Source organism: Castanea sativa, chromosome 2 (assembly GCF_040712315.1).
Source record: "Castanea sativa cultivar Marrone di Chiusa Pesio chromosome 2, ASM4071231v1".
Taxonomy (NCBI): domain Eukaryota; kingdom Viridiplantae; phylum Streptophyta; class Magnoliopsida; order Fagales; family Fagaceae; genus Castanea; species Castanea sativa.
Genome location: NC_134014.1, coordinates 6,265,154 through 6,292,227, shown reverse-complemented (window position 1 = coordinate 6,292,227; position 27,074 = coordinate 6,265,154). Strand labels below are relative to the sequence as shown.

The window sequence follows — 27,074 nt, the reverse complement described above, 5'->3', positions numbered from 1 at the left end:
TTTTAAAAGAAAATACCAATTCAATTTGATGGGATTAGAATATTCATTTGGAGGTGATTATTACCCCCCACGTTTTTGTTGTTAAAATCGTCTCTTGTATGAGTTAATGACAACACTATAATGGATGCTAGCAAAATATGCACATATTTTGAACACATTGTATTGTTGTAATGCATTCAAGGGTGTCCAAAGATCCGACCAACCTACCTGATTTGACCAACTTGACTCGGGCCGATGAGGTTCAGAAATTAATCTTGGATCTTGGTGGCAAACAACTGAATAATTATATTTGACCAACTAAAGATACTTTTCCTCCTCCATGTTGCCATTGCGACACCTCGATTTGCAATATTTTCAATTATCATTGTCGTATGACTTTTTGTTAATAATGCCTGTACGAACTAAGAATTTAGTCGTCTACAATGCCACCTTAGATCTGTTATGCTCTATTAATGTCATACTATCCTCTCTTACCTATAGTCGTAACTCAAAGTTTGTAGATTTACTGTTCTTTGTAAATGATAACAATAACGAAACTACCTAAGTCTAACAAAATTCTCGAACCGGCAACTCAATAAAATACTCATTCAGTTTCAATTGACGACGGATTCAAACTTGTAAACCCTAAATTGTTTGAGCTGGTTGCAAGTTGGCCTCCCATTCGACTTAACCCAACCTATAGACGTCCCTCAAAACACACTTTCAAGTAAAAAATTAGTGTATTTTTTTAATGCTGGTTCCACCTCAAAAACTTTGAATTTATTAACAAATAAAACTTATGAGACTATATAATATATTAGAAATGAAAAAATAATTAAATACTAATATAGTAATATATTAAAAAAAATTGTAAAGATTAAAAAAATGGAAAAAGCAAATGATAGTGCAGCATAAATATTCGCAGTAGAAATGATATTCAATTATCATTCATCACAATTCACAGTCACCACTTTCTGAGACTCCCAACTTTTAGATTACCCAACCAAATTCATCAACAACACAGCCAAACAGCCCCAACCTAAAAAAAAAAATCCTTTTCCAATTCCAAATCCCGAATATCTCAATTCTCAAATTCCCCCCACCTTAGCTTGGAATCCAATTCCCATTGTAAAAAAAAAAAAAAAAACTTCAAATTCCGAATCCCCCAAATTGTGTGTCTCTCTCTCTCTCTCAGTTGATGGGCACAATCGTAAACCACAGAGACTTCCGTCCGAAGCCGTCGACGACGTCGTCTGTGTCCCAACCGCCGTCTTCTCCGTCGACCTCTTCATCGTCGTCGACCTCGCGCACCGACACAGTAGTTGGGACCCACGAGTTCAAGATCAATGGGTACTCCTTAGCGAAAGGCATGGGGGTCGGAAAGTTCGTCGCTTCCGATACCTTCGCCGTCGGCGGCTACGCCTGGGCCGTCTACTTCTACCCCGACGGAAAGAGCGGCGAGGATAACGCCGCCTATGTATCGCTCTTCGTCGCGTTGGCGAGCGAGGGCACCGATGTCAGGGCGCTCTTTGAGCTCACGCTTTTGGACCAGAGTGGCAAGGATAATCACAAGGTTCATAGCCATTTCAATCGCATGATGGACGCTGGACCTTATACTCTCAAGTATCGCGGAAGCATGTGGTAATCTTTGTTAATTTCTTTGTGATTTAATTGTGAAAGGAAATGTTATGATTTGATTCGATTGATGAATGAGCAATAACAAAGTTTGGTTCTTTATGTTATAGTTTGAAATGGGTTTCCTTTAATTTTTTTCATTAGTAATGTTTTTGGCACTTTTTGCCCACCTTTAATCTTTTGTGATTGAATTGTGAAAGAAGTGAAATGTTAGGTTTCTTGGATGGAATTGAATTGTATAGTTGATTGATTGATTGATTGATGAATGAGTAATAGAAAGTTTGGTTCTTTATGTTATAGTTTGAAATGGGTTTCCATTAATTTTTTCATTTGTAATGTTTTTGGCACTTTTTGTTTGCCCACCTTTTTTTTTTTACCCCTTAGGATATAGCAGAAGCATGTGATATTCTTTAATCTTTTGTGATTAAATTGTGAAATAAATTTTATTATTTGGGAAACGTTAGGTTTCTTGGATGGAATTGAATTATATAGTTGATTGATTGATTGATGAATGAGTAATAGAAAGTTTGGTTCTTTATGTTATGGTTTAAAATGGGTTTCCTTTAATTTTTTTCATTTGTTATGTTTTTGTTGCTCACCAATTTTTTTTACCCCTTAGGATATAGCAGAGGCATGTGATTTTTTTTTAATCTTTTGTGATTTAATTGTGAAAGAAATGTTATTATTTGTTAAATGTTAGGTTTCTTGGATGGAATTGAATTATATGGTTGATTGATTGATTGATGAATGAGTAATAGAAAGTTTGGTTCTCTTTTTTTCTGAACCTTACTTGATTGGTTCTCTCTGTGGAGAAGCCATCCTTTTCTTTCTATTTTGGATTTTCTTGACTTTTGTAGTGTTCGTCTTTGATTTGTTCTACCTTGTATACTCCCTGTGTACTTGGGTGACTCTCTCTTTTTTATATCAATGAAATTATCTTTATTACTTATAAAAAAAAAATGTTATGGTTTAAAATGGGTTTCCTTTAATTTTTTTTCATTTGTAATGTTTTTGTTGCTCACCATTTTTTTTTACCCCTTAAGATATAGCAGAGGCATGTGATTTTTATAATCATTTGTGATTTAATTGTGAAAGAAATGTTATTATTTGTTAAATGTTAGGTTTCTTGGATGGAATTGAATAATATGGTTGATTGATTGATTGATGAATGAGTAATTGAAAGTTTGGTTCTTTATGTTATGGTTTGAAATGGGTTTCCTTTAATTTTTTGATATGTCATGCTTTTGCCCACCTTTTATTTTTTTACCCCTTAGGATATAGCAGAACGCATGTGATTTTTTATTTTTATAACTTTTTTGTTTTAATTGTGAAAGAATTGTTATTATTTGTTAAATGTTAGGCTTCTTGGATGGAATTGAATTATATAGTTGATTGGTTGATTGATGAATGAGTAACAGAAAGTTTGGTTCTTTATGTTATGGTTTGAAATGGGTTTTCTTTAATTTTTTGATTTGTAATGTCTTCGTAGCCCACCTTTTTTTTTAAACCCATTAGGATATAGCAGAAGCATGTATGTGATATTTTTTAATCCTTTGTGATTTAATTGTGAAAGAATTGTTATTCTTGTTTGTTTTGTGCCGCATTGTTTGTTTTGGTGCTTTTGGCAGGAGTGAAATCCTAGATGCTTTGAGTATCATGAACGGTCTATTCTTGACATTAACTTTTTCTTTTTCCGTACTCTCCTTGAGTGGAGTTTAGTTTTGCCTTCCTATTCATGTTTTTCTCTCTCCGATCTTATAGATCGTTGTAATCTGGGTTTTTGATTTGTGCCACTGTAGTACACTTCCAGTGTACTTGCTTGGTTTTTTTAATAAAATTTCTTATGTTACTTATCAAAAAAAAATTGTGAAAGAATTGTTATTATTTGTTAAATGTTAGTTTTCTTGGATGGAATTGAATTGTATAGTTGATTGATTGATTGATGAATGAATAATAGAAAGTTTGGTTCTTTATGTTATGGTTTGAAATGGGTTTCATTTAGTTTTTTCATTTGTAATGTTTCTGCCCACCTTTGTTATTTTACCCCTTAGGATATGGCAGAAGCATGTGATTTTTTTTTTTTTTATAAATCTTTTGTGTTTTAATTGTGAAAGAATTGTTATTATTTTTGAGATGTTAGGTTTCTTGGATGGAATTGAATTATGTAGTTGATTGATTGATTGATGAATCGAGTAATAGAAAGTTTGGTTCTATATGTTATGGTTTGAATTGGGTTTCATTTAGTTTTTTCATTTGTAATGTTTTTGCCCACTTTTTTTTACCCCTCTATAGCAGAAGCATGTGATATATTTTTAAATTTTTTGTGATTTATGTGAAAGAATTGTTACTGTTTGTCAAATATTAACTTTCTGGATGCAGTTGGAACTGAATATATTTGTTGATTGATTGATGAATGATTAATACAAAGTTTGGTTCTTTATGTTATGTTTTGGATTGATCTTCATTTAATTTTTTTCATTTGTTATGTGCCCACATTTACTTTTATTTTTTCCTTTACCATTTTTTTTTTGATAAGTAAGAATGATATATATACGAAGGTTACTCTATGCCTGAAAAACACAGAGCAACCCAGAAATACAAGAAAAAGAAAACAAAGAGAAACAAGGGAGAAAACCAAACAACAGAGAGTTACAAAAAGAGAAGGGAACAAAGAAAAGAGGGGAGGGAATCACTAGACGTGAGTCCCCACGCCCGAGACCAATCAAAAAGAGTTCCACAAAAAGAAGCAAGCAACTGATCCCTAGAACTATCCAAATCCTCAAAAGTCCTCCGGTTCCGCTCCTTCCATATACACCAAAGGATGCACAGCGGGACTAAATTCCAAATCTGAGACGAATGCTTCCCCAGCCAATTCCACCATCCAAAAAGCAAGTCTGGAACCGAACTAGGCATAACCCAAGCCAAGCCAAAAGTTATAAAAACAAAGCTCCATAACCGATAGGCCACCTCACAATGAAGAAGAAGGTGATCTATCGTCTCTCCACCATGACGGCACATAATGCACCAATCCACAAAAACCAATCTCCTCAATCTCAGATTGTCTCCCGTTAGGATCTTATTCCAAGCTACGCACCAAACAAAAAAAGAAACTCGCCTAGGGGCCTTAACTCTCCAAATAGCTTTCCAAGGAAAGATAGTTGAAGGAGAATTTCTTAATTTGTAATAGTACGACCGGATGTCAAAAGCCCCATTACGCTTCAATTTCCATCTCATCCGGTCACCAACATCCATAGGAGGGATTATAGCACCCAACATACGAAGAAACCGCAGCCCTTCATCCATCTCCCAATCATTAAAAAATCTACTAAACCGAACATTCCAAGATCTTCTATCCTCCGCCCCCTGCCTATGCAAAGAAACTTCAACAGAAGCCTCCTTATCAATGACAATGCCATACAGCCTAGGAAAAGCCAACTGAAAAGGTTGATCCCCATGCCACCCATCCTGCCAAAACCTCACCCTATTCCCCAACCCAACCACAAATTGACAATTTTTACTGAAATCCTCCCAACCCATACGGATGCTTCTCCACAAACCACACCCATGAGCTCCCCTACCCAGCTTTGAGGTCCATCCCCCCCACTCTTCCCCATATTTTGAAGCTACTACCCGCCTCCATAAACGACCCTCTTCCTTACCAAACCGCCACAACTATTTCCCCAAAAGAGCCTTATTAAAGGTAGTGAGTTTCCTTATCCCTAAGCCACCATTGGCTATAGGCGCACAAACTTTGTCCCATCCTACCAAGTGAATCTTGCTATCTCCCCACAGGAAATCCCTTTGCATCTTTTCAATTTTATTAGCCACATGAGTAGGAATAGAGAACAACGATAGAAAGTAAGTCGGAAGGTTGTGAATTTATAGAGTGAGAAATGGTATTATTTGTCAAATATTAAGTTTCTTGATTTCTTTGGTGATGCAATTGAAATTGAATATATTTGTTGATTTTCTGTGATTTTAAATATTTTGTGATTCAATTGCAAAAGGTTTTGACTTTAGAGAGTAAGAAGTGGTATTGCTTGTTAAATGTTAAGTTTTTTGGTTCCTTTGGTTTTGCAATTGAAAATGGTTACTAGTACTACTAATTCTGTTGATTCAGTTGCTAGTGGTCTTAAATTTAGAGAGCAAGAAGTGGTATTATTTGTTAAATGTTAGATTTCTTGGTTTACATTGGTGATACAATTGAATATGAAATATATTTGTTGATTGCAAGAAATGGTATTATCTGTTAAGTATTAGATTTCTTGGTTTTCGTTGGTGATGCAAATGAAGATGAAATATATTTGTTGATTGATTGAAGAATGAGTATACAAAGTTTGTTTCTCTGTCCTTTTGCATTTAGAGATAAAAAGAAAAGGGTTTCATTCAAATATTTCATTTTTAATATTTTTTCCCATATATATATTTTTACCACTTAAGGCATAGCAGAAGCATGTGGTAATTTATAATTTTGGTGTTTCAATTGCTAGTGGTATTGAATTTAGAGAGCAGGAAATGGTATTATTTGTTAAATGTTAGATTTATTGATTTCCTTGGTGATGCAATTGAATATGAAATATATTTGTTGATTGATTGATGAACGAGTATACAAAGTTTGGTTCTTTGTGTTTCTGCGTTCGGAGATTATAAGAACTGGACTTCATTCATTCTTTTTCATTTAAAATGTTTTTGCCCACTTCTTTGTACCCTTTAAGATATTTTTATGTTGTTTGATAATTAAATATTGTACCCTTAAGATATAGCAGAAGCATGTGATAATTTTTAATTTTTGTGATGCAATTGAGAGTGGTTTGAATTTATAGAGCAAGAAATGGTATTTTTGTAAAATTAAGCTTTCTTGGCTTCTTTGGTGATGCAATTGAAAATGAATGTACTTGTTGATTGAATGATGAATGAGTATAAAAAGTTTGGTGTGTTTTTTTTTTTTTTTTTTGCATTGGGAGATGAAAGAAATGAAATTCTTTTTTAATTTATTTGAAAGAAATGGGATCCATTCTTGGTTCTTTTTTTTTTAATTTTTTTTTTAAGGTAAAGTGATAGATTCATTCTATTTCATTTTATTTAAAAGAAATGGGGTCATGCGAGTGGCCCTGATTAGTATGTTATAGATCTGTCGACAACCCTGGGCTTTGTTGTCTTTGTTGTTGTAATGTTTTTGCCCACTTTTTTTAACCCCTCAAATATTGTGGACGCATGTGTCAAGTTTGAAAGTAATTTTCTTGATTTCGAACACAAGTTGATTGATTGGTAAATGAGTCATAAAAAAAGTGGCTTTTGGATTTGCATTCAAAGCAAGAATATGTGATTGTAAAAGCTGGTTTTATTGTATTCCTGCCCTCTATTTTTTGTTTTTTTTTTTCATGTTTGACATTCTGCCCCAATCTTTGTTTGAATACGTAATTGAAATGCTTGATAAATAAATGAATGAACATGGTGAACCCAGAATCTGCACTCAAGTTCCTTCTTGACGTCATAATTCTGAAAATCTCATAATTCATGTTGCCTATCTTCATCTGTGCTTGTTTATTTTGAATATTTGGAATGCTTTTTTTATTTTTTTCCTGAAGTTTCTACTGCTGTTTCTCAAATTCTGAACTGAATTTCAATCACTTGATTCTCCTGTACTTGTTTTTCTTGGTAAATGCTTGGTGTTGGTTCAGTGACTAAATTACTTGAGTAAGGATAGAAACTATCTTTAAGTCTGAATGGTTATAGGTTCAGACTGTCAGCTTGTTTCTTTATTAATTGATGGGGTTATGTGTTATGTGCTCATTGATACAAGGAATTACGTTTTTAAAGCTTTTGTTCCTTAATTTCTGCTTGGATCAAGGATCAAGGTGGGGGGTGGGGGGGTGGGGGTTCATGTTTATTTATCTTCTTCATTTTTCCAGTAATGTTTTAATGTTCAAGGATATGAGATTTTGGCTTCATGCCAATTTTGGTCTCACCATTTTGCTCGTTCTGAAGATATCATGAACACAGTTTAAATTTAAGAGAGAGAGAGAGAGAGAGAGAGAGAGAGGAAAAATTGAAATATATGGCAGGTAGTCTCAATTGAACTTCATTGGAGGGGCCAAAACCCATGACAACTTACCTTTTTTGGGGCTAGGTGGTCAGGAGGACTGATGCTGAAATGCTAAAAATCTGAACAGCAGCATTTTTGGTGGGGTTGGAGTGACCTACTTTTGTAATAAGAGAGTTTCTTTTGAGGTCCTTGGATGATAGGGTGACTGCTTTAGTAGCATACCCTTGTTATCTTTTGTTAATTCTATAGATTTTTTGTTGTTGTGATTGTGTATTCTTTGGGGAGTGATTGTTTCACATTTTTGTATATCTTTACATTTTTCAATAAAATTTCTTGTAAAAAGCTTCTAAAAACATATACTGGGAGAAGGGAGGGGTGGGGGGGGGGGGGGGTGGAAGATGCCTCCCAGAAATCTTCCTTTAAAAGAGTACTGACTATGTAGATTCTATTAGTATGATTTTCATCTAGAGGTTTTCATTACCTTTTCATGTGTGCATGCATCAATTCTTATGTTCACCAGAAGTAGACCACTGTGACATCACAGTGACCTGTTAACAGTATAAGTAAGCATCATCTAGTGAGAGCAATGCATTAATATTCTATGGAACATACAGAATCTCTTGGAGCAACCTATTCTGTTTTTGTCATCATTAGAGATACCAGTTTGGCATCCCCATTTTTTATTCAAATTTGCATTTAGTTTCACAACAGGTTCAGTGGATGACAAACAGAAATAAAATAGATGCTGCTGTTGGATATTGCAGGGGTTATAAACGCTTCTTCAAAAGAAGTCTTCTAGAGACATCAGACTACCTCAAAGATGATTGTCTCATAATTCATTGTTGTGTTGGTGTTGTTAAGACACAAACTGAGGGACCTAAGATTTACTCTATAGCAGTGCCACCTCCTGATATTGGTCAACATTTTGGGAAGCTTTTAGAAAGTGGAAAAAACGCTGATGTGACTTTCGAAGTTGAAGGGGAGATATTTTCTGCCCACAAGTTGGTGCTTGCAGCACGCTCACCTGTGTTCAGGGCACAACTTTTTGGTCCAATGAAGGATCAAAACAGTCAGTGCATTAAAGTTGAAGAGATGACAGCTCCTGTTTTTAAGGTTCTCTCTCTCAACTTACAAACATATGTCATGGGTTTTCTCTCTCTCTCTCTCTCTCGGTTCAGCTGCACATTTAATGCTCATCAATTAATAATAGATCAGCCGTGCCATTTATCATAAACCAAATTATTTTTCTCTTTTGCTGTAAACATAAATCAAATTGTTGGGAAGCAGATATGATTACTGATTGTTGTCTAGGAGGAAAAGCTTGGTTTATTTTTTAATTTTATAAAAAAAAATTCTGCGCATTGTATAATTTTTTTGGTAAGTAATATAATTTCATTAAATCTCAAAATCAGTATACAGGAAGTATACATCCATTACTTATTAAAAATAAAAAGTATACAGGAACCAAGTTCAGTTTCATTGGCTAAAAACTAAAGTCATTATGACTCTGCTTCGATTGTTTTAATATGTCCTCTCATGCACTTGTGTTTCACCATACATGTGACTAAGCATTTATAGCTCTGGTGAGAATTTGTTGTTTATTTGATTCTGCTTTCAGGCTAATAGAGATTTAGAGGTTTTCCTTAAGTTTCATTTAATTTTATTATAATTGCAATAGTAATAGTAAAGCTTGCATGAGTTATGTGGAGTATGATCTTTAGCTTGTTTGGTGTTTGTTGGGTGATGCCTCAGAGGGTAGTGGATTTGTTGGATTGTTGGACATGCAAATTCAGGCTTCATCGTAATGTAGTTATTTGGAGGCTTATGCCGCACTATATGATGTGGTGTATTTGGCGGGAATGGAATTCTAGAAGCTTTGAGGGTCGTGAATGGTCCATGATTGAGCTTAAGTCTTTCTTCTTTTTTACTCTTCTCAAATGGTGTCTTATTTTACCATCTTTTTCATGTATTTTCCTTCCTGTGTTGTTAGATCATTGTAATTTGGTTTCTTGATGTTTTGCCTTTTTGTACATTTCCTATATACTGGGCTGTGTGCTTTTATAAAATTTCTTTGTTACTTATCAAAAAAAAATAGTAAAGCTTGCATGAGTATAATTATCCTCTTCTCTGTGTATTGGATGACTGCAGGTTTTACTTCATTTTATGTATTGGGATGCCCTACCGGACATGCAAGAGCTTTTTGGTGGAAACTTTAAATGGGCCTTTACACTGATGGCTCAGCATCTGCTGGCAGCGGCCGACCGATATGCCCTTGAGAGGCTCAGATTGCTCTGTGAGGTTAAACTCTGTGAGGATGTTGCCATAAACACTGTTGCGACAACATTGGCCTTGGCAGATCAGCACCATTGTTTCCAACTGAAAGATGTATGTCTCAAATTCATTGCGCTGCCTGAAAACTTAAGAGGTAGACCTTTCCAGCACAGCCTCTGTTTTGGATTTTTCAATGTGCTCTTAAAGCTGTTCTATAGTTCTGTAGGAAATGATGTGTGCATATCCAGATGTCAATATGTCAATATTCAAACCCTACATGCTGTTCACATGAAAAGATTTTGAATGACTAGGCTAGAACCTGACATGTTAGCAAGAGAAGCCTTACTACTTAATTTTGCATGGGCAAGCATGGTTCTAGAAGCAGTTTTCACAGAATAGAAACATATCCTGAGATTGGCTAGTGATGTTTATTAATATTCTCTCTCTTTTTTTGTAATCATTATAACTTGTTCTTTTACTTGTATAGGGGCATCTATAAAAACAATCTTTATGTTGTATGTTAGTTATTTGAACATATTTGTTACTATATAGCTTCATCTATTATATTGTTGTGGGGAATTTCATGTATGGTTTGTTAAAAATTTACAAAGTGTACTGTATGGCCAAATTATGCATGGTCTTGTTTGGCCGCTGGACAACAGCCAATGAATGTTCTGAGATGTCATGTGTGAGGTTAGTTCAGTGTTAGCCATCTAATAATGCGAAATGATTGGAACCTCTTTCAATTATTATTTTGACTACCGTGGAAACCAATCCAATAAGGTGTCATTTTCTGATGTCTCAGGAAGAAAAATGCTTTTTATTTATTATTGAGCTTCAAGGGAAAAGTTTTGCTTTATTGATTAACTTGCATATTATGTTGCATTTTCCTTGTTCTTGAAGAATAATTTAAATTGGTCAATTTTTTGGAGTTTTTCTAACCCCCTTTTCTTTATGAATACACAGTTAGTGACTTATGTTGTATTGTTGTTTTTAGCTGTGATGCAAACAGATGGGTTTGTATATTTGAAGGAAAGTTGCCCCTCTGTCCTCTCTGAATTGCTGCAATATGTGGCCAGGATCGGTGAGCATTCTGTCAAGGTTCGTGCATACCATAATGAGTTCTACCTGGATAATAGCGATGTGAATGGAAGGCGAGTGAAACCGAGGTTATATTGATTTAGGAATAACAGATAGGACATCCTTTTTCTACAAGAATAAGAATAGATTTTGTTAGGATCTAGACTTTTTGGATTGTACTAACAATTACTGATTTTAATGAGAAAGAAGAAAGAAAAAAAGAGAAGTGATGTTAGTGGTTCATTTGGCCGTTGGCTAATATTGTGTAATATGAAGCTCTTAGTATTTGCTTCTACATATTTGTTGTGTGTGCGGTCACTGTGTGGTTGAGAATGACTTTATTTGTTCAAGATTCAGCATACCGATTAGATACTTTTTGTAAGATATCTGCTTTGAATATTATGTGGTCTAGTCTAAGCCATTGATTGAACACACGTTGCTCTTGTAAAGCATTTTAGACACCTCACAAAAGGAAACCTGCAAAGAATATGCTATTACCTATTTGCTTCAAGTAAATTGAGAAATCAGCGGCGACAACTTAGGTGTTTTTGCTTTGGATTATAATCTGGAAAGCTTAATACGGAGGCTCCCATTTTGCATGTATGTAACCAATGGTGGCGCCACGTTCAGTCCAGGGTGTTCTCAGGACACCCTGATCTGAAAAAAAAAAAAATATATTATATATATTAATTTAAAAAAATTTATTTGTTTACCCTTTAAAAAAAATTAGGAACACTCTCAAATAAATTTTTTTTTTTATTTGTTCTACTTTCAAGCAAAAATAAAAAGCCCAAAAAAATTTTTGAACTAAAATATTAAAAAAAAAAAATTTGTAATAGAGCAAGCCCACTTGGGAAATAAAGTCCAACATTTAACCTAAACAACAGATGGTAAAGCAAACCCAATCTAAAGAAAAAAACGAAGTAAAGCAAACCCAATAGATTACAGATGGTAGTCAACCCATAGATTCTCACAAAAAAAAAAAACCCCAATATACGCATCTGCCTATTCATCAAGTAAAGCAAAAACTTAAATAAAAAACCTAACTTTAAGGAAAAAAAAAACCTCATCAGTCATCAACGACAACAACTAACGGACGGCGCAAGCTCCAGAGCACATTGGTCATCATATCGAGCCTCAAACTCGAGCTCCAAAGCACATCGAGCATTGGAGATCGGTCTTCCTTGCCTTGACGTGCTGCTTGAGTCCCCAACGGCGCCGCCCCTTAACCTTAAGCCTCCCTGCTTCCTCAACCTCAAGGTATTTCATCTTTACACTTTACTTCTCTCTCTTTTTCTCACTTACATATATGGGTTAATGAGTTTCTCTCTTATGTATACGGTGGTGACTGGTTTGAGACTCTCTGTCTCTCTCTCTTTATCTGAAGACTGAAAGTGAAATGTGAGTCTCTCTCTGTCTCTCTCTTTAAACTTTATCTGATTCTCTTTGAACTGTGATTGATTGATTGCTTAGCTTTACTTTATAACTTTGTTAATATTTATTTGAACCTGTTTTGACTTTATCCATTGGTGTTGGTGAGTTACTGAGTTTGTTTTTTAGTGTATTGTGATTTGTGATTGTGAATTTATCTAATTGGCTCTTGTGATTGGTGGCCATGGGGCTTGTCTGTTGAGTGGGGGTGGATGGGGGCATGGGACCAGGGTGGGATATTTGAATTGGGAGAAGTAAATGCACATGGGGTGTGTGCTAGTGCAACTAATAAACAATAATTTAATCAACCAATAATTAATTGGGGGAAGCAACTAATAAACAATAATTAATAATTTAATTAACCAATACATTATAAAAAACAAACAAATTAAATTATGTTAGGCTAAACAACAATTAATAATTTTATAATTAATGAAACAACAATATAACAAATTATAGTTTATAATTAACAAAAAGGCGCCCAAGGCCCCTACGAATCTGTAAATTTGAGGAGCATGCTGCAACAATAGGGTAGTGTGTGTGTGCGAGTGTTGAGGTGGATGCCTCAAAGAATCTGGTTGAGGAGTTTGATCTACTAGGTGATAATGGCCAGTGACAAAGGTCCTTTTCCAGCAACTCTCTAATTGAAATCCCCTACTCCCATATGCTTGATTCTTCCATATTTAGATATAAAGATGGATCCAGATCGTGTTCCATGCTGGTAGACTACCACTTTATTCTGGATAGCTGCATTCTTCACTGTTGAAATCCTTATTTTGACGACCCTGCCCTCTAGGGGGCTCTTCATCCCTTTCCCTATAATAAAGTGCAAGCCCTCGTAAATAGATGTCACTAGAACAAGTCGCTTATAGAATGCAGTCTTAATGTAACTTCCTAAGCCAATAATGCTTTCCCAAATCTATGAAAGGTGAATGTTGAAGACCCACATCAAGTAACATGTCACTAGAACAGCCTCACAAATTGAGGTGATCTATGCATAGTCAGTCATTCCAGGTCCACGCATGCTGGAGATAGGACTTAATAGATCAAATAAAATATGTTTCTTTTCATTCCTTGCGAGTGACTAATTATTTTTCTGAAACAAGGGTAGCACTCTCTATGGAAAGAAGAGCAGTTATGCTTCACTAGCCAAGTCCATGCACGGTGCACCTATAGCTCGATTGGGTCTTCAAGAGGTGCCGAGCAAATAAGATGAAGATGAATCCACTGAAATGTACCTTCGGGTGTCTCAGCTGGTACATTTTTGGGATTCACTGTCCATATGCTGGAAAAATCTTGAAGTTGGTTAAATAACCTGTTGCCCTATATGCATCAGTGCTACAATGCCTGACAAAGACCCATTTAGATTCGAGTCCTCCCATTCATATATACACCTTCCTACAACCCCTGCACTTTATGATTACCACAATACCATAATTTCCAGGACTAGTCAGCTCACATAGAAATGTGGAAAATGTTTTTCTCAAGATAAGAAAAGAGGGAGGAATGTGGAATATGTTTTTTTTTTTTTATTTGAGAAACAGTGGAATATGTAAATTGAATATGAATATTAGGGGAATTGATCAACAAATTCTAACTCAATAGCACTTCTTTCACAATAAATTCAAAATAAACATTTATTTTGTATATTAAATACTTATTGGGTAATTCCCCCCACAAAGGACGTATGTTGGTACCTAAAACCACCTCTCTTCTAGTAAAACAAAAAACGAGAAAAAAAAAAAAAAAAACCTACCGAGATTTTTTTTTTTTTGGGGTAATGGGGGGTTTTGTTTAAAGCAAGAAAAAATTATACTAGGACAAACTACAAAATTTATTGACCGGTAGTGAAATCCACAAAGTTAGAAAAAGAAGACTCATAGAAACTGCAATAAAGTTCATTTAAGTACAGGTACCAAATATGCTTCTTCAACCAAAAAAAAAAAAAAATCACATCTTTTGACTAAGTTATTGCAGAAATCACTGCTCAAGATGTTCTACTGAGAGAGATCCAGAGTACAAATAACTGAGGTTAAATGATACAATCAATGTCATAGTCATGGAAAACCCAGGAAAATATCTATATAGATATATATATATATATATATATATATATATATATATATATATATATATATATATATATATAACTAGGAGAATTACTTCAATCTTGCAAAGAATGAGAACGTAACAAAAGAACTTGGAAGTCAATCAATAGCTTAGCCTATTCCTCATTCATGACTAATGACAGCTTGCTATATATCTTGGTTTTTGTTATCAATCAGAGAGTGGGATCAAAGCCAGGAGTCCATATGAACCCTTTCTAAACTTCAAATTAATTATGCAAATTGCAACTTGTAGCAATCACTTCACCAACGAAAGTTGTCAGGTGCTATATTCCCAAGCACCTGTGCCATCTTACAACTCTGATCGAATTATGTCATTACATCTGAAGAGTTTATAATTGACAGCAGGTCAACCTGGGATGAGGTGTGACTGATGTACCCTTAAACTCGGTAGGGTAGAATGAAATAGGCAGTGATCAGCCACAAAATTAACACCATGGTTCAGTACCAGTGACCTCCAGCTCCACCTTGAGCAGCGGCAACTTTCCTTGGCATATACTGAGGAGGTTTTGGCTGAAGCCCGTTAGAACTTTCAACCCCATCATCTTCACACCTCTCATTCTTGCAATTTGGGTTTCTTCTTGGATATGAGCCATTTGAAGCAGTATATTGAGTTGTTCCGGCTGCATTTCTAGACATCCTCCGCTGTTCAAGAGCCTCTGCTGTTGCTGCTGCCCCACAATTGTTGTACCGCAACACTGAACCAACAACTTTCCCAGGCCTTGCAGCAACTCCTGCAGGGTAATTCATACGTAATCAGTGTTGGTATACCATGTAATTAGATATGCTAAGTAACCCAAGCGTGAGGTTATCCAAGAATCAGAGGGGGGGAACAAGGAGTGACAGCGAAGCAACGTTAAACGTTACTGGTTTAACTTAAATTGTGCTTGTTAAAAAATTATGAATTAGTTTCAACAAATCCTACTAAAGAATAAGAGTATTTTCTAAGCACCCTAATCAGGGGCAGAATGTGAGTGCATAGATTCAAGGCATGCAAGGAATTCTGGGGCTATTCTGGAATGAGGATTGGAATTTGGAATACAATACTTCCATCAGCCAGCTAGTCAGTATGCAAATGTCTTCAAATAATAATATAAAAAAGGTCACGCCCAATGCACAATGCTTCTGCTTATGCAGTGTCTGGGATCTCCCAATAATGACATTATATAATAAAAGTTGGATCCTAAAATCTGTGGTTGTGCCAAGTCGTTCTTATTAATTATTAAGATGGTTTACCTCGGATTAAAAGTTATTATCAAAATATCTTATATATTGTTAGAATAGATTACTCTAGGTATGCGTATGTATTACACATGGTAAATTTGTGTGTTTTTGTCATGTGACTCATTAATTATTAAGATTAATTTACTTTAGGTGAAACTCTATTAGTTTCAAGTGGCTAGCTAATTATTAAGACATTTTAGATGACATTAGTAAAATAATTTCTTTAATTTAAACATAATTACTATTTTCTTTGATTTACATCCAACTTTTAATTAATTTGTGAATCGTAGGGGCAACTACTAGTATATATTAAAAAACAGACTCCAGTTGTTTTAGTGCTTGGTGTCATAAATTTTGTAAGCAGGCAATCCCAAACCTGGAGAAAGGAGGGTTGCAACACGTTAATGACCAAAGTCAAAGTTAACTATGAATTTGATCTTTTACAGATATTCCAGAGAATCCATAAAGCCAGCCCCAACTTTTTTTGGAATAAAGCTTTAGTTGATTTCAGTTGAGAGAGAGAGGGAGAGAGAAATCGATACAACAATGATGGTGTAGAGTATAGGCAATCATATGCAAAACAAACCTTGGATACTTTGGGGAACTTGAATTGGCAGCCTAGTGACAGGGATCCCACTATTCCTGTCCATATGCGGCTTCTCAACTTCTTTGATACTACACTTGGAAAGATCATCTGCAACCTCTGCTGAATTCTGTACTGAGTTATCTGAATATAATACACATGCCCTGCAGACACAACCCTTTTATCAGAAGACTAGATGATGCAAACTATGGATAGCAGGCAGCCCCCCCCAAAAAAAGAAAAAAAAACTCTAGGAGGAAACATGAAAAAAGGAATAGCATCATAATTGAAATGCTTGCTAAAAATGCACCTGGGTAATGATGCATGTTGCCTCTCAAGTGGAGCAACAGTTCCACCTTTTCCATAATGCTCCTCAAGAAAAGCAAATTGCTTCTTAAAATGGTCAACAGCACTGCATAAAAAGAAAAAAGAAAAAAGAAAATCAAATTTGGCTTTAGACAACCCATCAATTAAATCAAAGCAAACTTGAAAAGATTTCAAATCTGCTTGGTTGCATAGCATTTTGACATTTGGATTGGTTTTCAAGGCTCTGACCCCAAAAGGACTTTGGTTGCATTACCAATAAATTTACATTGAATTTATATTCGCCAATCACCAAATCCTGAACAATTTATCAGATTCTGTGGTAAATCTAATTTCACAAAATCAAACAAAGATGGATCTTGATGGCATGTGCACTCGAATTGTAGAGGCAACAAAAATGAATCATTAACCACTAAATCTTAAGAACAATAATGTCCAAATTGCTCAAACGGGTTCAAGAATTGTGTATTCTAGCCTTCACGGAAGTAGGCAAGGAGAATATCTACATGCTTATGGTTCAATAGATCACCATGAAAGCTTCACATAAGTTACTGTTGGCTCAGTTTAGTCTGGAGTTGTATTAACCAGTCCTTTCGCATATATCATGGATTGTTACAACTTTTCTAGCTTTTTTTTTTTTGCCTCTTTCAGGCTGTATATAAGAAATAAAAGCTACTGTTCACTTGAATGGTTAGTATTAACATCTATAATAATATTGAGGGTTCAGATTATAAGTTCTGAAACTGACTGGGCTATCAAGCACAAGTGGAAAGTGCAAGTGCAGGTGCCCAGTTGATAAAAGTCTGGTGATGGGGCTGTCAAGCACAAGTGCTTGGGTTTGAGTCTTGAGAACAGCCATTTCATGAAAATTACTGAAGGGTTAGGCTGTATACAGTCCCCTCCCAGGATCCCACTAATGGGTAATGGCCTTTATAACAGTGGAAAGCTTTGTCATTTCTTGCTGAAAAGGCCATAATGAGATTGAAGACCATAAATATAGCAAGATGAGATTGAACCTCATCTGGTACAAAAGATATGACTTATATATATATTTTTTTGGATAAGTCAGAAGATATGACTTTATTTACTGAAAGTAGTTTGCGAAGTTAAAATTGGGATCAGTGACTCTGAATTACTAGTGTGGTCTATTTGGGCATCTAAGGAATAGAAAATTCCTACATTGAATGGAATCAATGTGATACTATACCAATTAATGCATTAGCATTCAAGGCTTAGAAGAAAAACTTAGGTGTCCCAGATTGTAAACCAAGAAAGAAAAATCAGAATACCAACAGAAATTTCCATGGCATTCATCAACAAGACAATATGAAATAGGATGAGACCGCAAAATAAAGGCAAGAGGTTCAAGCCACAATCAGTATTAAATGAAAAATGAAAAATTGAAAATACCTTGGATACATGAAGCCTGTTGGCTCCGATCCCTCTAATTGTTCTTTCAGCATCTTTGGATGATACTCCAGAATCTCTCGGTAGATAAGCTCTCTCACATCTTCCTTTGTAATTCTTCGCCTCTCAAATTCAAATTCCATCTTGGTAACCGGTTGTGCAGAAGGCTCCCTCTCAACCTTGGCCAAGCCCTTGAAGTATGGATCAGCAAGTGCCTACAACATGCAATACAAAATGCTCCATAAAAAGAGAAGATATATTGTAAAAAGTACGATGAAGAGGCATGAACATTTACCTCTTCAGCAGTAGGTCGATCCTTGGGTTCAAATGCCAGCATTCTTTCTAATAAACGAAGTGCAAGTGGATCTGCATTTGGGAACTTATGGGAGAAAGGAATGGGCTTCTTCTTTCTCATGCTGCATAAGTATCTCCGAGCCTTTTCATTGCGAACCTGTTCATATTGTATCAACAGTTGAGGACAAATAATCATTGCAAGGGAAGCAACAGAAAAATGGTGCATACTAATATACTCAAAATCCATAAGAACAAGTTGATCACAGGAAACAGACCCTGGCAATGGCGTCAGCAGATGGCGTTCCCAACATATCAGTCATTAAATCTAATTGATGGACTACGTTTTTCCCAGGAAAAAGAGGTTTTCCAGTCAAAAGTTCTGCAAAGATGCAGCCGATGCTCCATATATCTATTGCTGGCGTATACTGAAAACAAAACATAAGACGATCACAAAAGGAAATTGAGACCACAACATTATAAATTTATAATAGCAATGAAACTGACAACAGGCGATAGTTGATTCATAATATCATTTTAAAACAAGTATTTTATGGGCAGAATAGGAAGAAATTAATTTCAGGGATTGGTCAAATTCATAATTCTTTCACAGTATTATGGTCCTCAGGCAATTAAGTACTATATATGTATCCACACTTTAAAAAAGGTGGTTTATGTCAGTCATCAAGGGCATATACAGATACCATATGTGCTTTGCATAAACCTTTAGGAGTTATTGCCTCAACTGACACCAGGTGAGGTGTTCTTGACATTTATTGTTCAGATCATGGTTTTGTGGGATTGTAAAGCAAGTTTTGTAGTCTTTAACATTATCAAAATCCACTATTCTTCAACTAATATTTTCAAACAAATGCCATGTACCCAAGTGCTTTCGACAATATAACATGTTCATTTTTCCTGATAATCAGAACAAGGGATACCACCACACATCCAACACAATCCACATCCGTGAGGTTGTCTAACTTAGTTAAGCAGAATGCTGCAAATGTTCATTCCTCCCATAGACATAAATCCAACCAAGTGTTTGGGACTTACAAGTGAACATAACATTAAGAAAAGACCACTTGGTGAGGGTGAAGAAAGGCTGTGCTTGAGCTAGTAGTGGAGAACCTGACCAACCCAGCCAGGCTATAACAATCCTTAAATGCAGGGTTGCACATGTCCAGTTAGCACAGGCATAATAACCTGGTCGTATGTGTTAAAGCACATAAATACAATGTTCCTAATTAATTCCATAAACATGAACTGAACCCAGTTATGATCTACTAAATTTAAATAATTACTTGGAACATTCTGAGTCTAAACCGTACAAGTAACTTAAGGACCATTTTACAGACAAAAAGTCAACTTCAAGCCAGGCCCAGCTTTGACCTAAGAGAAAAGAAAAGCTGGGCTGCCGCTCATTAAAAAGCATGAATGCCTAGCCTGCCAAATTGTAATTCTTGCCTGTAGGATTGCAAATGGAATCACATCCCTGTGCAAAGGCATGTTGGCCAGTAGTTAAAAACTGTCAAAAGATAGTTCTGTGAAATCCAACAAAATAGAAGTATAACAAAATGCATAGGACAACACATGAACATTTGGTTGAGTTTCTTCTGAACCTCAGTATTTTACTAAAATCTATCTCTAATATAGTTAATATTTTGTCATATAGGTTGTCTTGCTCTTAAAAATGTTCCAGATCTACAGATGACCCTGCAAGTCAAAGCTGTAGTGAAAAAAAGGAAGTGGAAAAAAAGAAGCTAAGTTCAACTACTATTAATCAAGAGTAGAACCTATCCAAATTATATGGCACAAATTATAACTCGGAGGAGAAGCATAAATTAAAGGTGTACACAAGACGAAGTTACAAAACTCTCTTGCAAATATGGGGGTTCAGAGAGAGAAGAAAGAGATGAGACAAAAATTTCAACCAAAAAAAAGAAAAAGAAAAAGAGGTAATAGTTTTTGCACCTTTGAAAAAAAGGATCCACACAATTCAGGAGCCCTGTACCAACGTGTTGCAACGTAGTCCTGCCACCACAAGAATTTGAAATAATCATTTCTAGAGATATTGTCGAAGAATCAGCAATTTGTGAATCATATACAAGTTAATTCCAAAAGGCCAATCAAAGAAAAATCTCGAAAGACAATTGGCCAAAAAAAATTACCGTCCAGAAAATAGCCGTGGGTGTATCATTAAAAGCTACTCTCGCAAGACCAAAGTCACAGATTTTGAGTTTGCAGTCAGCATTTGCTAGGATATTTTTGGGTTTTAGATCACGGTGAAAGACATTTGCTACAAGATAGTTAAACATTAAGAAGAAAAAAAAAATCAGTCACAGAATGATCATAATAAATCCAAAACATAACTATAATGGAAAAAAATTGCTCTTGAAATTCCTGTAGTTGAGCTATAAGATATATTTCATTAAAAAAAAAACTATAAGATTATAACCTGTGTGTATGTACTTCATGCCTCGAAGAAGCTGATAAAGAAAAAACTGATAATGTTCTGGCGTCAAATCGTCATTTGCTTTAATAACCTGGTGTAAGTCAGATTCCATGAGTTCGAAAACAACATATATATCTTTGAATTCCCTCCTGGAAGGTGGTAACAGGATGTGCTTGATCTCCACAATGTCTGGATGGCGCAGGAGTCTAAGAAGTTTAATCTCACGAAGGATACGAGTGGCATCAGAGACATGTTCAAAAATGTCATTTATCTTCTTGATTGCTACCTTTTCTCCAGTATGTGTGTCATATGCAGAGCAAACAACACCATAGCTTCCTTTACCAATTACTTCCTCAATTCTGTACCTGCTCCCCTCACCATATTCTGTGAAAAAGTCTACATCCACTGCTGACTGCATCACCACATTAAATCATACAATTTTATCAACATGAAACCCTAGCAGAAGCCCAGAAGTACAAAATGTAGTTTACATTATCTGCAACATAATTTAAAAAATATACATATATTTCTGCTAAATATGTAATTTACAATCAGATTTCATAATCAGATATACCTGACATCGATAGTCCACATACTAGTTCAGTTAGAGAGAAAAAGGTCATTGACAACCTATTAGTGGTCATCATATTTGGTTACACAAACTGTCTTGGCATCCAGCATTAACTAAGGCAATGTTTACCGAGTAACTTGCAATCATGATTTAATGCAAGTTTTACTGAAAAATTATGTCTAAATGTTCTAACTTACCAAATTGATTACTAGACTTCATAAAAAAATAAATAATAAATAAATTAAAATGCTTCATAATTCTATTTTAGAAGAGACTGTTGAAAGTTTTACAACCCCCCTTGATGAAGGATTTAGATTTGATATATACAGCAAACCACAGCTAAGTATATGCAAAGGGAATATGACTTATAGTGAATTACCAAAACATCACAATGAATTCTACAATAAGCACAATAAATAGTTGCTTTGCATGAATAAATAAATTCAAGGATCCATGATAACTTCAAGACTAAGAGAAGTGAAGTAAAGTGGGAAAAGACAAGAAAATGAAATTAGAGGTTGCTTGTCAAGGTAAGTCAGATACAATAGGTAATTAAATCAGAAAATCAAGATGTAATCTCACACCAGACTAACAGTTTCAACTTTCAATCACTATCATTTAAAATAATTATAAAAAACCAACCTAACATAAAAAAAAGAAAGAAAAAAAAATTAAAACCCCAACTATGCAATTTCACATGAGTCAAGAGTATTTCAGTGGGACCTTCCACAAACTGCAATGGGTACAAAGCATCTGGCAGAGAAGCTGAGATGAACATGACAAGTTATTCCATCTCATCCAGACGCAGGTATAATACCCACAACAGAACAAAAGGTCCAACACAGATGGACCACAAAAAAGAATGAGAGGACCATAATCAATTACATAAAGAAAAAATAAAATAAAATTTTCAGCTTAAAATTACATAAAATCAACACAAAAGCATTTCTTGAATCTTCAATTCCTACTTAATCTTAACCAAAACTACAAACCAATATATATATAGCAGAAATGAGTAAAATTTACCTTTCTTCTCTGATCAGGCTGCATCTTAGCAATAAAGCATTAAATCCCTTCAAAGCAATAAACTAATAGGTGCATCTAAGGCCTTGACTTCACACGCAAAACCCAGATCAACAACCAAAATTTCCAGTAACCCAGAAGCTCAAATCACTTCAATAAGACTGAACTGGAACTATAACGTCTAGATCACCAAGGAACAACTACAAATCAGTAACACACACAAGCGTGAAAACCCAATTTTCAGTAAGAAAAAAAAAAAGAAGCAAAAAGGTTGAGCTCAAAGGAAGCCACACCCAGATAAAGTTTTGAGGCAAAAATAGCAACTTTGTGGTTGAAATAAGCAACGGGTACTTACTTTGTCAGTGAAAACGAATCAAATGAAGAAGACAGGAAAGGAATATAATGAAATGGACAAGGAGTTTGGCGGAAGTCACTAAAATGTGGCTGGAGACAAAGAGGTTACAGATCACAAGGTAAACTTTGGAGAATCAAAGATGGCGATAACCTCTAAACGTGTTGAAGATATATAGATATATTTATTTTATATATATAGAAATATTTATATATAAAAATTATGAAGAGGAAAGGTTTGGTTTTTTGAGAGAATACTGGAGGTGGTTTTGGTTTTGGTGCTGAAAAGTAAAGAAAGGAAGTGGCAGATTGATTGCGGGTTGGAAGGGGAAATTGTAAGAGTTAAAGTGCTTTTGGATCCCACAGAGAAAGAGATATAGAGAGAGAGAGAGAGATGGCAAAACGCAGTGGTGTGTACTTGTGAAGTTTTTACTTTTTAAGGCTTTTGGGAACAGAGAGAGAGAGAGAGAGAGAGCAATATGCGACATAGAATTTTTTTTTTATTTTTAATTAAGGTAAGATAATTAAACATGGGATTGTAAAGAGATGCATTTTCTTTTGGGTCTTGATGAAAGACCACTTTGCCACTCATTTTGGACCAATTTTACCATCATTCTTTTTTTCTTTTTCTTTTTCTTTTCCCACTTTCATGGAAGAACTCTTCATATACCATCTATTTCATGAGTAACTTAAATGTCTTATAGTGGGATTGAGGTAGCAATTGCTCAATAAATCTATAAAAAAAAAGTCTAAGAAAGACAAAAATTTTCACAATTTCTTGCCACAATTACGATGTGGCAGAGTGTAATTGGTGAAGAAAAAAAAAAGATCCATATATGTGTAAGTGATGGTTCATCACTCACAATTTGTCATTTCAGAGTTGTGGCAAAAAAGTCATGATATAATTTGTGATTCTAGAACTACTCCTAAATTTAATGTGTAAGATGTCATTATGATTATAATCAGGTAGGAAAATCACCCTTGATCACTCCTTCCTACTCCTTTTTTGATCATTAAAAAATATTATCTTATTAGTTTTCCAAAATTGTATTTAGTGGTGTGTATTCAACGTATTAATTCCACAAATCCAATTCAATATATCAAGTTAGTTTTCATAGGTTGGTGGATTGGGTTGGTGTGAATACTAATTTTTTTTGGAAGCTTGGTTTGGGTTGAGTTTAAATTAACAAAATTTTCAATCCAAAGTCACAGTTTTAACAATTTTAAAAAATATAAATGTATTTTAAGTTTATTAGTTTGATTTATTTTGGATTTTGTGGCTTAGTTTGAGTATGTTAGTTTGATTTATGTTGATATTTTGAGAATTGGTTTGGATGAAATTGGAATATAGTCTCAATTAAGCATATTGTAATCATTTATTGAATAATAACTCTAATAGTTGAATGAAAATATTATATATATATATATATTTATTTATTTATTTATTAGGCCAAACTAATTGGCCTCAACTCAACCCATATTGACATTTATGGGTTAGGTTAGGTTGTATTGAAGATTTCTCCACTTGAGGAAGTTGAGTTGGGTCAAATATATACTCCAAACTTAGCCCAACTCAAACTATGCGTACCTTTTTTTTAGTTAGGTAGATAATGAGGGAAATGTAGGGTTTAAATTACAAACATAAGACATTATAAAGAATATCATGTGGGTTCCAATTAACTTAATTGGTAAAAAATTTTGTCATTGAATAAAAAATCTAAGATTCAAACCCAAATCATCATGAGCAGAAACCATGCATAGGTTGAAATTCTATCCTATCAATCAATAAGAATGTCATTACCACCTAGTGATTGCGCGATCCTTAAACACCATGCACACCCCTAGTTATATCCTATTAATATTATTAATATAGTAAAGTACCAAGTTCCTATTTAATTGTGGGTTTAAATTGTGGGTTCTAATTAACTCAATTGATAAAATGATTAAAATCACTGATGGTTGAATAAAAGACCTGAAGTTCAATTCCCATTTATACAAAAAATTGATTGGTATTTCGGTCTGATGATAAAAAGTAATCATTAGGAATAAACGCCATAAATTGAAATTCTCTCAAAAAAATTGTGGGTTTAAACTAATCTCTTCTTTGAAAGGGTTAAATTTGAATCCTACATGCAATAAAGAGAAAAAAAATTATATTTGATTTGATAATAAAGAACAATCATCATAGAGTTAATATTGTAGGTTTTTTTATTTTATTTTATTTTATTATGTACAAATTTTTAAAAATTTAAAGCCTCGCCTGTTTAGGTACATTAGTAATTTTGTCGAATTAATTTTCTGCATAAAATGTTACAAAATAAAAGTTATACTAATTTACAAAACTAATCACAACTCACATATCTAAAAAATAAATGAATAAGTAAAAGAGTTATAAAATTAGTGAGGTTATGGGTGATCACATAACAAAGTTAAAAAGAGAGAATGGTCTATAGTTGATCCAATACATATAAAATCATATTTTTGTTATGTTTTGATTTAAGAATCGCTATGGCAGTAATTCATGACATTGTGAATTAACAAAAAAAATTAGCCCTAGAATTAATTCTCCTAGCCAATGGTGTTATTATAATTACTCTAAGTTATTACTAATTTAATAAATTAAGTGACATTGACACTTTGACAGCCATATGGAGGGGTTGAAAGAATTCGTTATTAAATAATGATGACTTGGTAAATAGATAATGATTAGAGAACATTAAGCTGTCGTTTTGACACCAAATAATAGCAATAACAAATAGTTTTAATCGCTGTTTGTGATTGTTCTTAACTTCTTGCTTTTTATTTTTGGATGAGGTTCTTAACTTCTTGCTGCTACTGCTGTAACTAGCTATCTGCATATTTTTTGAAAGACCTTCACAGGCCCAATGAAAGAACTTCACAGTTCCACGTCCTTTGTGGTGTAGGTTTTTTTGTCTTCAAATTATATATATATATATATATATATATATATATATATATATATATATATATTTTGTGTGTATGTGGCTCTGTAACTCTGTATACTTTCATGGATGGTGTATATGATTTCTTGGTTTCTTCCATATTCTCATCTTGACTTGTTGGCCTGAGAGAGAGAGTGTACCTATTCATGTTGATATTAAAAATTTAAAACAATAATAATAGGGAAGAGGAAAAGGTAAAAGGTTTCACTATTCATTGAATTTCATGATGCATGTGCCTCACATGGGATCTACATGTGGGAATCTTTGATTGCATTTTGTAACTATATAATATAGATTATATGGTATAGTTTTATCCAAAGTTAAACTCTATCATGCTAAACTACTAGTCTACTACTTTCTGATAAATTCAACCCGTGATGAGTTTTTTTGTCTTCATAACCCTATCTTGAGCTCTTTGTATACTTTTTGGAGTCATTAGTCATGACCTCTCTTCTAACTTCTTGCTTATTTATGGGCTTAAATGAGTTAATAAAGTGTCGCTCATTAAATAGGTAAATTACACTAACCTCTCTTAACTCTTGTTGAAATACAATGACAGAGCCACTCTAAAGAGGCAAAATTATAACTAATATACATGTCATTATGCAATTCTCAACATTCATAGATACACAGGCATGTTATGTAAGCCACATTATATGTAACTAGCCTCATCACATGCGCTTTGCGTGTGCGATGAGGCTTTTTTTTTAGTGGTAGTAGCAAAAAAAACTTATGTTTTTTTATTTTATTTTATATATATAATTTTTATTTTTAGAATCTAATTTATAAGTGGATAAATAAATTTGAAAATCAATAAGAAAGTAACCCTATTTTTTAGGCAATGTTTTACGCTCTGTTTGTTTCAACAATGATATTTTCTAGAAAATGAGTTATTTTCTAAAAAGCATTTTCTAGAAAACTATATGATTTTCCAATGTTTGGTAGCAATTTTAAATGAGTTGAAATACAACCTCCTAACTTCCCTTATTTAGCTTGATGTGAGATAGAGTTGTTTTCCAAAAACATTTAATGGAAAACAATCTCTAAAAATAAGCTATACTTTTTATGTTAACCAAAGATAGTTTTCTTTTGACTCATCTTTTTTTATGCTACCAAACACTGAAAAATAAGAAAAATTATTTTTATACAAGGTTTTCCATTGAAACAAACAGAGCGTTAGTGGAAGTTTGGGTTTTTTTTTTACCGGATTGTCCTTTAGTTTTGTTTCTACTTAAACATAGAGATGTAGAGGTATTTTAGAACAAAAAAAACCCAGTCCAAATAAAAGAAACCCCTTTAATAATAGTATAAATA

General features: G+C 34.2%; 2 protein-coding genes across 3 annotated transcripts; one reads left to right on the top strand and one right to left on the bottom strand.

Moving 5' to 3' along the window:
- Positions 1–921: 921 nt before the first annotated feature.
- On the top strand, positions 922–11,410 carry LOC142624162 (BTB/POZ and MATH domain-containing protein 2-like). Its single transcript, XM_075797680.1, has 4 exons — positions 922–1,620; positions 8,425–8,773; positions 9,809–10,085; positions 10,929–11,410. Exons 1-4 carry the CDS (start codon positions 1,178–1,180, stop codon positions 11,108–11,110), a joined length of 1,251 nt encoding a protein of 416 aa, XP_075653795.1. The 5' UTR covers positions 922–1,177; the 3' UTR covers positions 11,111–11,410.
- A 3,339-nt stretch (positions 11,411–14,749) lies between these two features.
- On the bottom strand, positions 14,750–23,259 carry LOC142624704 (mitogen-activated protein kinase 15). Of its 2 annotated transcripts, none has more exons than XM_075798414.1 (11): positions 22,802–23,259; positions 22,450–22,646; positions 20,856–21,264; positions 20,569–20,696; positions 20,372–20,431; positions 18,676–18,825; positions 18,402–18,557; positions 18,110–18,321; positions 16,686–16,787; positions 16,379–16,539; positions 14,750–15,302 (listed from the first exon to the last, which is right to left on the bottom strand). In XM_075798414.1, exons 2-11 carry the CDS (start codon positions 22,471–22,473, stop codon positions 15,010–15,012), a joined length of 1,695 nt encoding a protein of 564 aa, XP_075654529.1. In that variant the 5' UTR covers positions 22,474–22,646; positions 22,802–23,259; the 3' UTR covers positions 14,750–15,009. The 2 variants fall into 2 exon arrangements, with proteins under 2 accessions (XP_075654529.1, XP_075654530.1); XM_075798415.1 differs by having other exon boundaries at positions 22,450–22,627; positions 22,802–23,206.
- Between the last annotated feature and the right edge of the window lie 3,815 nt (positions 23,260–27,074).